General features: G+C 32.4%; 1 protein-coding gene, 1 non-coding gene and 1 pseudogene across 2 annotated transcripts; all 3 read left to right on the top strand.

Annotated features, from left to right (window-relative positions):
• Window positions 1–1,134: 1,134 nt before the first annotated feature.
• On the top strand, window positions 1,135–1,217 carry TRNAL-UAA (transfer RNA leucine (anticodon UAA)). Its single transcript has one exon. It is a non-coding gene; the product is annotated as a tRNA-Leu (tRNA).
• A 4,283-nt stretch (window positions 1,218–5,500) lies between these two features.
• LOC146921870 (putative inactive purple acid phosphatase 1) lies at window positions 5,501–13,127 on the top strand. The gene is made up of 12 exons (XM_085715125.1): window positions 5,501–5,814; window positions 5,895–5,986; window positions 6,240–6,306; window positions 6,426–6,548; window positions 7,094–7,186; window positions 7,289–7,418; window positions 8,060–8,141; window positions 8,624–8,756; window positions 9,145–9,350; window positions 9,442–9,567; window positions 11,602–11,911; window positions 12,542–13,127. The coding sequence occupies exons 1-12, from the start codon at window positions 5,644–5,646 to the stop codon at window positions 12,845–12,847; spliced, it is 1,839 nt and encodes a 612-aa protein (XP_085571251.1). The 5' UTR covers window positions 5,501–5,643; the 3' UTR covers window positions 12,848–13,127.
• LOC146921871 (U-box domain-containing protein 30 pseudogene) lies at window positions 10,372–11,092 on the top strand (annotated as a pseudogene).
• Window positions 13,128–13,355: the final 228 nt, after the last annotated feature.

Raw genomic sequence — 13,355 nt, 5'->3', positions numbered from 1 at the left:
TTTTACTCCTAATAAATCTATTTTATTTTTACAACAGGTGGTAATAAATACAATAAAATACAATAGTGATATTGATTATCTATTTAAGCTAGTCAAACTAAGTATTCTATAATTAAAGAATGAATAGCAATTAGACTCAAAATATTGAATTTTGTTCTTGACCCAAAAGTTTTTCTCATTCCCAAGTGAAATGACCAAAATGCCCCTGCGTGAGTTAACTCCCGCGAGTTAACTCACGCTAGTGTAAATCTCTGCGTTAGTTAACTCACACAAATTTAACACTGTGTAAGTTAACTCACGCAAATTTAACACTAACGTGAGTTAACATGCGTAGGGATATTTTGGTCATTTCACTTGAGAATGAGCAAAAACTTTTGGGTAAAGTGCATAATTCCAAAATATTAGTAGAACAATTAATAACAACTGAAACCCAATCCTCTGTTTTAGGAATTAAAGAACTACTTCGTTCACTATTATAAGCAAAAATCAACTTTTTAGGTTCATTAATTAAATGAAGTATTTGGTCTATATTACTGACCAAATACATCATTTAATGAATGAATATAAAAAGTTGATTTTTGCTTATAATAGTGACCGGAGGGAGTACCCAACAACCAAGGAGTGTGGGTGAGCGACGTTTTAGTGAAATTTAGAAAAATTAAGATTAAAAATTAAATGAATGAGATGAGATGAGTTGTTTACTTGTTAAATCCTTAATTATCCCACTTGACCCAAAGTCTATATCTAGTTAGTTATATACTATATATTTTAAGGTTTTTCTCTAATGTATTTATAAAAATGCAAATCTCACAAGAAATGACCGACACATGACACCTTAAAATGAACCAAAATTTCTCATGCATTTGACATTTAATGATATTTCAAATTGATTTTGTAACCTTTTATATTTTTTACTTTTATATTTTCACAAGAATATTCTCACCACATTCATCTTAGCCTATTTAGTTAACGTCATTTGTATATGTTAGTTATTTCATGAACATTATATACCTTTTTGACTACACCAATTATTTCTTTTAACGTTAAAAGATTCAAAACTATTCATAGATGGTAGTTATTTCATGAACATAATATGCCTTTCACTACATCTATTGTTTCTTTTAACCATCTGAAGCAGGCTTGCCCGAGTGGTCTAAGGGGGTAGACTTAAGACCTACTGCACTGAGTGCGCGTGGGTTCAAACCCCACAGCCTGCAAAAATATTTATTTATATTTATATTTTTTCTTTCCCTTCAAATTTTTTTTTTTGGAGAAATATATTTATATTTTTTCTTTCCCTTCAATTTTTTTTTTTGGAGAAATTAATTATGTGAAATATGATTAAAATTTTTGCATTGAGTGCGCGTGGGTTCAAACCCCACAGCCTGCAAAAATATTTATATTTTTCCCTTCATTTTTTTTTTTGGAGAAATTAATTGTGTGAAATATGATTAAAATTTTTCCCTTCAAATTTTTTTTTTGGAGAAATTAATTATGTGAAATATGATTAAAAGATGATGAAATTTTAATTGTTCTATGAAATAAAAATTCACGAAAATGCATATGCTTTATTTTCATAAATTGTATAAAAAGTCATGAAAATATGTAATTTACAACACTAGACACCGGTGAATAGGTATAAATATTCAAAATATAATAAATATTTGATTGAGTTTATATATGTATTTGTAAAACCTCTCAACAAAAATGCATCAGTAAAAAATATTTCAATTTCTCAATAACAATTATCAATTTCTTATACGTTAAAAATATATTTTTAAATAACTTTTTTTTGAAAAAATCCCCTTTAAAAAATGAGACAGACTAAAATAATCATTTTTATTCAAATTTTATGTTTCACTAAATACAAACATTAAAAAAATATTTACGAAAATTCTCTAAAAAATAGATGAATGAAAATAATTAAGACTTAATGAATTTGATAAAAACTAAATTGAGACCCTTAATTAAAGGGATAAAAGATACTAAGTGGTTTTCTAACTAATAAATGGAATAAGAAAATACAAACATTTTTGCAAGAAATAAATTAAAGGGATAAAAGTTCAGCCATTCTTACAAGTTTCAGTTCACGACCTCCAACTACTTATTTCTTAGCTCAAATAAGACGAGTTATCCAAACCCTCACCATCCACATAGACGCACGCACGCACGCGCCCACACATATAATGTGCGTGAATCTAACCGCTAGGCTACCCTACAAACAAAATACAATACAATAGAATAGTGTGAAATTGATTATATTAATCTTTAAGGTAGTGAAACTAAAGATTATCTAATTGAAGAATGAATTCAGTAGAGCAATTAATGAAACCTAAACCCAACGACCATGAATTAAAATTTAGAATTGACTTAGATAATTTAATTTAAGAGTGTGTGTGGGAGACGTTTTTGTGAATTTTAGCAAAATTAAGATTCAAAATCAAATGAATGAGATGAGATGAGGTGTTTACTTGGTACAAGTCCTTAATTATCCCACTTGATCCAAAATTCTCCCTAATTTGTGAAATAAAAATTCGATGTATATACACATGGTTTTTAGCAATGAATCAATCTATAAATTGAAGCCTTTGAAAAAACATAAGGCATTGAAATTAAAAGAATACAATTAAACAGAGAAAGAAAAAAAATGGCAAAATTATCATCTGCATTAGTTTTTGTTACAATGTTTCTTCTTCTCCTGGCAGCCGGTGGGAATGGCACTGAGGCAGCAGCAAATACTAATACTTGGTATTTCATACACTGTGCCGAATGGTTAAAAGAGTGTTCTATTTCTATAGTACAGGAAGCGAGGCCTGTGAGTTATACTCCAGGTATTGTATATTGCACTCTGCCGCCGGCGATGCTCCACCTCCACAAACTCTTCCTTGAATGGACCTTGCTTCCTCAATGGCATCATTATTATATTAAATAAGAGAATTTGTGTGAGTTTGGTTTGTGAGTCTAAATAAATTTATATTTTATAATATGTATGAAGATGTGATTCATCTATATGATACCACGTTGCTATGTGAGTATGAAATATATCATCGATGAAAGTTATGATGGTATGTAATTAATTAGGCGAGAAATAAAATTGATGAAAGTGGTAGAAATTCACACGAAATAGTATAAATTATATATTCCATAAATACTCTCGTAGCAACATGGCATCATGCAGAGTATCACATACAAATTCATACATATTATATAATAATAAAATATAAATGGTAGCCTAGGCACCTTTTTTTTTTTACTTAGTTAGACTCACAAACTCACATAAATTCCTTTATTTATTCATGCCATGGCAGCAAGGTCCATTCAATTGTAGGGTCAGTTCAATGTATTTTAAAGTTTAAAGGGAAATTTAAATAGATGTCTTTTAAGTGCGTTTAGAGAGAATAAGATAAAGCTGAGAAAAAATTTCTATAAGTTCTTTCAATCAAAAGTAATTCTATATATGATGTGTATCAGACACTAAATATGAGTATTTTGTCTGCTAGAAATCGAACTTTGGTTTGTCACATTGTGTGTGAGTATATCCTCTTTTGCTATAGTTAACTCTGTTAGTGCATGACATTTTTAATATGTGTGTGTGCGCGCGTGCGTGTGTTGAAAATAATATTTAATATAAACATTATCTATCAATTGTTAGAGATCATAAAATAACAAAATAGTATTGAAATGATGCAAATATAAATTAATTTTTCAATTTTAGAAACTTTGATCACACACTACTTGTCTTAATATATTTAGAACAACCGACTTCAAATTAGATTGATAGGAATCTAAAGGTTCAAATAACTAATAAAATAATTCATGTGGATGAAAGACATTTTCTTTGATATAGGTGATGAAAGACGTTTTGATTCTCTCTTTAATCTTTCAAGGTAGTCTGATTATCACAAGTGCAAAACGTCCTTAAGCAATTAATTTTGGACCGGGGAAACCCGGATAAAGGACTTAGCGCCCTCTGTAAGGTCAATGTCGACTAGGAATACCCAAAATAAAGGATACACAACCACGTACATAAAGCCATATCTCATATTGAAAGTAAAACACTTCGCCTTGTCCCAAGACTCGTGCTTGGGAGGCTTGTGGACTGGGAAAACCCGGATAAAGGACATAATGCCCTTCATAAGGGCTCAAATGGTCATGAACGCCCTCCCTAAGGGCCGAAATAACCTAAGGCGGTTCCTATACAGGCACCACCAACGATACGTTCTAGAAGTAGCTAGAAACCTCGATGCTTATCCGATTTCAAGTAACTTAACGCATAAGTTAGCGGGTTGGACATGACAATCTATGACTATAAATACTAACCTTGAGATCATTCTCAAGACATGACCTAAACAGATTAACCCTAATCTGATAAATCGTACTCACTGCAAGTACAAATTTATTGATAGAAGTTCACATATGGCTGAAGCCTTAGCTCAATATTTTGCTTCTACACTTATTTTTGCCACAACATTCTATTTCTTGATCAAGTTAAATTTCATGTTTATTTATTTTTTTGTGAAGTTAAATTTCATGGTTAGTACATTGTAAAAATATTTTCCATAAAATTTATATTTTTACATGGAATGATTTTTATGTCAAAACTCAATAAAAGTAACAAAATTTGGGCCATTTTTACCCAAACAAATTTTGGACCAAACAACATTTAGCTATTCTTTTTTTTTTTTTCAGCAAAATTTTGTAATGTTCAAAATCTAATATGCAAAATATCATTCAAAAATTTAAGTTGACTTAACAACAAATATTAAAACTACGTAGAAAATAAAAGTTGAAAGAAATTTTTAGCAGGAATTAAAATCAAAATTTAAAATTTTTATAGGATTTAAAGCATACTTTCTTTTGAGAAATGATATTTGTACAACCATTTTCTAACGTGACAATTTTCTCTCTTATATTCACATTATATTTTTACTTTATCTCTCTGTTGCTTTAGTTTTCGTGCTAGTACATATTTTTCTTTATAAAAATATAGTTGTCAAACAAGTTGATGTTCAATAACACTACTCCTTTCTTTTATTGGGATGTAGTAGACAAGTACTCCCTCCGTCTCTAAATAATAGTCGTTTAAGGTTTATGCACGATTATTAAGGAAATGATTAGTTGTGTTGATTTTGATGGTAAAATTAGTATCATTTACTAAAACACCCTTATTAATTGTAGTTAGTGGAGTAGTTAAGTTGGATGAAATTCAATAAATAAGGGTATAATAATGGAAAAAAAATAATAAATGTTGCATTGGTATTCTAAAAGTGACAATTATTTTGAGAAAAAGAAAAATGGATAAAGAGACAATTATTACGAGACGGAGGGAGCAGTAGTTAACTGAAAATTGCACCCAATATTAAAAAAAAAAAAAAGGAGGAGAGAGTGGCATCTTTGCTTTTGGTCCCACCGAATATTCTTGTTTCAAACCAACAATTTCAGTTAATTAACAGGTGAAATCTTGTAAACTTTCAGTTTCTTTGCAAATTCCATTATCCCCCCATACCCCATACTGTTTTTGTACTTTTTGAGTGGGTTGAGGTAAGAATCATTATACAAAGATTTTTCTATCTTAGAAACATACATATATTGTGGTGTGTGTAACTGTGCAAGTGTAATTAATCAGAAGAATATAAAACAGAAATGGGGAAATCCAAAGTTTTCTTCTTGGAATTTCTACTGATATTTTCAATTCTACAAAGGGCATGCTCACATGGAAATCACCCACTGTCAAAAGTTGCTATTCACAACGCAACATTTTCCCTTCTTCACCTTGCTCACATCAAAGTATCTCCATCACTTCTTGGACTACAAGTAAGTAAGTTTCAACCATTTTCGTAACTTCTTGCATATTTTCTTATTCATGATCCAAGTTTATTTGATTGTTTCTATAGGGTCAAACTTCGGAATGGGTAACTGTAGAATACACTTCTCCAATTCCCTCAATTCATGATTGGATTGGAGTGTTTTCTCCTGCAAATTTTAGGTAAAATCCACAATTATAGCGCCTTATAGCATAGCGTAGTTTTAACAAATCATTACTATTGTTCCGCGATACAATACTTGGTATATGAAATGTTGTCAAATATGAGCTTCTGTGTCGCTATAGATCTGTAGCGAAGCGATTTTTTGAAAAAATAGTTATTTTTTTGCGACCTCCGATTGATAACACTGCAATCAAACTTGATTTACTTTTCAGTTCACCGACTATAATGTTTTTCATGTTTTGTGCATTTCAGTGCTTCTACATGTCCAAAAGAAAATGGTAGGGTTTATCCACCACTATTGTGTTCTGCACCTATTAAGGTATATGTCTGGATGTGACCACTAACCTAAACTAAATTCTTGTAATGAACTTTACCAAAATCATTTCTATTAGTTTCTTTTCTTAAACCTTAATGAAGTGAAAGTCGTAAATTGTGCAGTTTCAAAATGCAAGTTACTTGAATCCTCAGTACAAAACAACTGGAAAAGGGTCTCTGAAGCTTCAGCTGATTAATCAGAGATCAGAATTCTCATTTGCAATGTTTTCTGGGGGTCTATCAAATGTAAGCCCATCATATGCTAGAGCTATCATGACCAAGTTGATGTTAATGTTGTATGATTCTATCACAAATTAAATTTGATCTGCTAACCTTGTGGGATGATGTTTTTCCCTTTAATTTATTGTTTTTAATATATTTAGGGTATGTTGTAGATTGTAGAAGGTAATTGTTTGATATTGTTGTGCCAATCTTGTTGGGATGATATTCCCCTTTGCGATACTCTCACATGTCATTTTGCTTTAAAAGAGAAGAAAAAAATATGGAACAAAAACCAAATATACATGTCATGGTTGGTTATAGAAATTTACACATATTTGCTGAGTCGCCTTATTTACTTTGGAATCCTGGTATCATAGCTTACGTTCATTTCTTTTGGATTTTCGTAAATTTGAATAATAATCGGATCCTCTGCTCAGTAATTTGGATCAGATTCTGCAATTCTACAAATTCAATAATGCTTTAAATTCTTTCAGAAGCTTCTAATTTTCGCTTCTATCATAATAAAGATAAATGCAATCTCTTATTTGTTTCTATTGACCTATTGATAGCCAAAGCTAGTGGCAGTGTCGAATAAAATAGCTTTTGCAAATCCAAATGCACCAGTTTACCCTCGTCTGGCACTAGGAAAGTCATGGAATGAGGTATGTTCAACTTCGTCTGTCCTAGACTGCATACAGTTTGCATTTTATATATTCCACTTAGTTCTATCAAATTAAAATATTGTCATTTATCACTTAAAATAGATGACAGTAACATGGACAAGTGGATATGGGATTAGTGATGCTGAACCTTTTGTTCAATGGGGTCCAAAAGGAGGGGATCATGTACATTCACCTGCTGGGACACTGACTTTCACTCGTGATAGCTTATGTGGTAAGTAAGCCATGTCTTACCTTTCAATTTATACATTTAAATTCAACAATGTTAGCACAACACGTTAAAGATATGTTTGGTGTGGGAAAACATATTTTTTTCCCATGCAAATCTGTGCAGTAGGAAACAAACTAGAAAACAAAATTTACTTGTTAGGAGCAGGCAGGAATAGGTTTCAACTCTAACAATTCTCATAACATATCCTTGACAATAGAACAGATGGAAATGACGCATGCCACATACAACTATATGTAATATTTTTCTATCAAAAAAGGAACTTGAATTATTCGTTGTCATACTATTTGTCTCAAAGCTCCAGTTGGTCCATCACTATGCCTTATAACTCAATCCTTTCAGCCTAAGAATCATGGACATCGCAAATGACGTAAATACGAGATATGTCAAGGATGTAAAATCGGTAACACATGTTTACATGATACAGGTGTTGAATTTTTCTTACGCGTTCAAATTCATGTCAGATTCAGATATGGAAATGATCTAATTGTGTATGTTTCATATATCCTTTAACAAATGCTTCAGCTATCTATAGGATGGCGTGACCCTGGATTCATATATCCTTTAGTGGAAAACTTTCCATTAATGTTGCTCATCACTCAATAACACTATCAATTTATAAACAGGTGCACCAGCAAGATCAGTAGGATGGCGTGACCCTGGATACATACACACAAGTTATCTCAAAGAACTGTGGCCCAACAGAATGTATGTTAGTTCTAGCTTGCACTGGCCTAATTTTATTCACTTTTTAATTGTATTATATTATTTTCAAGGTATATGCCAATAAGGCAACAACTATACACAAATCTCCTATTCTATCTAATTTTGTATATGTTTCGTTTTCATTGGCCACCTTTCTCATTAATTTTATGTGAACTTCATTCTTAAGCCATTGTTTTTTCCTCTGATATTGTTATATAAATGGGGCAAATCCACGTATTGTGGTAAGTCATAGCTATTGCTAATCTGGTTGTATTACCATCGTCTGCTATAGATTTCATCTAGATCTTCACAAAAGTTGGAGAAAGTTAATAAAATATTTGTATTGTTATTGAGTACCTAAGTAAAATAAAACATATCATGTTGTGTCATCTTTCCTATTTAATATTCATAAGGTTGTTGTCATTATGTCATAATAAATGTTTTAAACTGAACCAAAGTTGGTGTGCTTTATGTGAATTGTGCAGATATGAGTACAAGATAGGACACAAACTCAAGAATGGAACATACATTTGGAGTAAACAATATCAGTTTAGAGCTGCTCCTTTTCCTGGGCAGAATTCTTTACAACGTGTGGTCATATTTGGTGATATGGGGAAGGTTTGAACTTCGAACTGTTATGAATATTATAAATGCATATATTAGATGGATAATGGGCTGCATCTGATTTAGCTTTAAGCAATGTTTTAAAACCGGGCCAAAATTGCCGATTCAATCAGTTGAACCGGGAATTGACCAGTTTGCTGATTGGTTTAATCCCGGTTGTCATCCGGTTCATGGTTGAACCGATTGAACCATCTAAATAAAGTCCTAGAGGTCTCACCCGTTCGGCCTACAGTCCAGTTTTCAAAACATTTGGTTTCATGTTTCAAGTCAACTATTTATATTATAATTCTTTGCTTGTAAGATATATTGAGTGTCTTTGTTTCAACATGCTTATGAGATTTTATTCTCCTGAATGTGGAACTTTAATCATAGTATCATGCAGGAGGAAGTTGATGGTTCCAATGAATACAACAATTTCCAGCATGGTTCAATTAACACTACACAGCAGCTTATCCAGGACTTAGAAAACATTGACATGGTTTTCCATATTGGAGATATAAGTTATGCAAATGGATATCTTTCTCAGTGGGATCAATTTACAGCACAGGTGGAGCCAATTGCATCAGCTGTGCCTTATATGATTGCAAGGTTTTTATTTTATTTTATGGGGTACCTCAAAAATTATCAAGGAAGTACTTTTATTTTACAAACAAAATGAAATTCTTATCATGTTTTCCAGTGGGAACCATGAGCGCGACTGGCCTGGGTCAGGATCCTTTTATGGGAACATGGATTCTGGAGGAGAATGTGGTGTGTTGGCAGAGACTATGTTCTATGTCCCTGCTTCAAACAGAGCAAAATTCTGGTATGGCAGACACTATTTTATTTATGTTCCATTCAGACAGAAGGTTATATTCTGTTCGGTTTAAAGATTTGCCATGATTTGAGCACAACCAACATGAATTACTAGGAAAAATAAAATCATAAAGCATAAGGATACTGAAGTAAATGATGTTCATTGCAAGGATTTCATTCGTGAAGGGAGATTGAATAGCTAAATTAGTTTAGATTTAGATTCTGCCACAAGTTTTCCGAATTAAATAAGGTCATGAATTAATGCTATTAGGGATTAATTTGACTAACCTACTGCATATCTTAGAGACCTAGTGGATATATATGACACTAGAATCATTGCAAAAAGAAGGCTTTCTTAATTAATATGATTGAATGGTGAAACTTTAACTAAGTAAATAGCTAAATGATCTTTGACTTTTGACTGACATTTGGATCAATGTAATCCTGTGCTATATATATACATATATATTTCAAAATGGTCCTTGAAATTATGCAATGTTGATCAAGTTAGTCCCCACTAGTCAGTCTTTATCACTTATGTGCCTCGTTGAGTATGGTTAATTGAGCTGACGTGCGATGTTATGTGCCCCATTGGCACACACGTATGTGCTACATTTGATCTTTGTCCAACACGAATGTTAGGGACATTTTTGCAAATGTGAGGGACCTTCTTTGTTTTGTTCATCTCGGTAATCTGGGGTTGATGATATCTTACTTTCTGAGGAGCTTAAAGTGGAGGATTTTTGTGGTGTTAGGAAAGACCCTCCCCTCTAGTACTAACCCAGAGAAGTTACAAAGATGTTCGCTTCCTTAATTATCATTGGATCTGATGGTGATGATCGAAGAGACGGATTCAGTTGGTGTTCCCTCGGTGTTTAAATTTCCAATCTCACTTGAGCCAATGCAGGAACATGTGACCCTTTGTACTGGTCAGACCTTTGACAGATCCAACATCCTGAAATGGTTCTCACTTGGTTACAAATTTTTTCCCGCAATAATATAAGATCTATGGGATGATTCAGTCACTTCCTATAACACTCTTACCCAATTAATTCTCATATAAGTACTTGGCAATGAAGAATAAGCTTGAGGATGTGCAAGGAAGAGCCTCGGAAACTTTGAAGACTCTCAAGAGGGTAAAGGTGACATCTAGAGTTAGAGCTAAGGATGTAAAATAGAATGTTGTTGCTCATGTTTTTTCAATGAAGACAGTATTGGAAAATGGTGTGGTTGCATTGGTTTCTTCAATATTAGGTCCTTTTACTTACCATGTTGCTGGGTGTGAAACTATTAGGATCATTGTGAATTTGGATTTGAGTTAAAAAATGAAGACAAATATGATGCATCCAGCTAGAATTTCATTGCTGTTGGATATTATGCATATCACATCTATTCAAGAGGTTATCGAGGCATCCAATTAAAAGTTTTCTATATCTTATGCAAAAAGGATCTTCACATTTGCATACGACAAAGATCAAACATGGCACATGTGTGTAGTGATGTGTGCGCCAATGAGGCACATAACTTCACTCATCAGCATGGTTAACGTTGTTAAGTAATAAAGACTGGCAAAGGGACAAATTTGATCTACACTGTGTGATGTCAAAAAACATTTTAAAATATCTATAAAAAAAAAGACTAAGTTGATATACAAGTGTACAAAGACAATGACCATTTAGGCATTCATTCAACTTTCACTTTGAATTGATTTTACCTCTTGTCAAGTATACTTTTCGTAAAAAAAATGTGTTTGGTGTCAATCACACAATATTGATTGTTTTTAACTGGAAGTAATTAAAAGTTTGTGTTGAGTTTCAAAATTTACACAATCTTCAACATCAAACTTGCTTTCAGAGTTAAAATAACCAAACATGAATCACTTCATTTTAAGCTCAATTGTAACTAGATTTACAAAAACTTTTATATATAAAATCACGTTCCTGAAACACATCCAAATATACATGCAATACCTTTATAACAAAGCTTGTTAAGGGTTTCAATTTCGAAGTTTTTTGAACAGGTTACATTTTTCTACTCTTGTCAGGTATTCAATTGACTATGGCATGTTCCGTTTCTGTGTTGCTGACACTGAACATGATTGGAGAGAAGGAACAGAACAATACAAGTTCATTGACCATTGTTTGGCTTCAGTTGACCGACAAAAACAGCCATGGCTAGTCTTCCTTGCACATCGGGTACTTGGTTACTCTTCTTGTATCTGTTATGCAGAAGAGGGGTCATTTGCTGAACCAATGGGGAGAGAGAGCCTTCAAAATCTGTGGCAGAAATACAAGGTGGACATTGCCATCTATGGTCATGTGCATAATTATGAGAGGACATGCCCCATATACCAGGTATCTTCAACTTTATGCAATTTAACCATCCTTCCAAATTTTGGCAAATACAGTAGGGCTATAATAATATGCACCAAAACATCAAACCAATTAAGCTTTAGGAGTTATATTAACAGCAATATGGGACACTTGAATTATGGTTAATGCAATTCAAACGTCGTTAATGACTATATCAGAATAAGATAATTCATTAACCCATTAACTAAACTTTATTAGCCTTAAGTTTGAAAGTTATTGACCATGATTTTATGTACTCCAACTACATATAGATTTCAATACTTTAATATTGTGGTTAGTAATTATATTTTTGGTTAATAAAGTTCATAACATGTTAATGAGTTGCTACAACTGATATATGTATTAACTAAATCAAACACTTTATTAATCATGTGTATGAACTGTATTAACCATGTTAATAGTTGTCGAATTGAGATACGTCAAATTGATGTTCAAATGACATTTCTGTTACTATTATACTCTTCTTGAAAAATAATTGCCAGTTGGATTTTCTGCTTAATACCACATAACATGCAACGTTAGTATTATTGCAATTGAGTGCGAAGATGCATATTCTTTTTAATATAAAGTGCCTGTGTTTGGCTTTTCTCTATCTTTTGCATGTTGATACAGAATATCTGCACTAGTGAAGAGAAACACTTCTATAAGGGAACATTAAATGGGACCATACATATTGTTGCTGGTGGTGGTGGAGCAAGCCTTTCAACATTTTCTTCTCTTAAAACTAAATGGAGCATCTTTAAAGACTATGATTACGGATTCGTAAAGCTAACTGCATTTGATCATTCAAATTTGTTGTTTGAATATAAGAAGAGCAGAGATGGGAAGGTTTACGACTCGTTCAAAATATCACGGGATTATAGAGACATCTTGGCTTGCGCCACAGATAGTTGTCCAAGTGCAACAATGGCATCGTGATTGTTGAAATGGCGACAGCTTCAATGCATCTAGCCATGTGAAAGAAACACTTGGATATTCTTCCACAAACAGATAAAAATGTAAATATGTAAATAATATACAACAGCCAGTGCTGTCACCTTGACTAACTTGGCTTTGATAGAATGCACATTCAATTTACTACAGTTGAATTTTTGAATTTTTATTCTGGAAGTACTTTTTTGTATCCAAAATAGATTAGTAAGGCAAAATACAATGCTACACAACCAATTCCAGTAATTACCAAAACCCACTTGAATCCAGATGAGTAGTAAAAAACTGAGGTTTCAAAATATTGCAGTCACCAATGTGAAGAATCTTAAACTTTTATTAGGAGGTTTTGAATATTTCCCTGTAACAGATAGAATGAAAAGTGATCGTCCCTGGTTTACATAGTCTGTAATCAATAGTATATATATAAAGTAAGGTTTTTTATGCCACGTGTCACTTCGACATTCATTCTCAATATTTTTATTATTTTTTCTATTTT

This window comes from Medicago sativa, chromosome 5 (assembly GCF_051527215.1).
Source record: "Medicago sativa cultivar Bolivia chromosome 5, Bolivia_mono, whole genome shotgun sequence".
Lineage (NCBI taxonomy): Eukaryota > Viridiplantae > Streptophyta > Magnoliopsida > Fabales > Fabaceae > Medicago > Medicago sativa.
The sequence above is the reverse complement of the archived record's forward strand: the minus strand, read 5'-3'. Positions and strand labels throughout refer to the sequence as shown.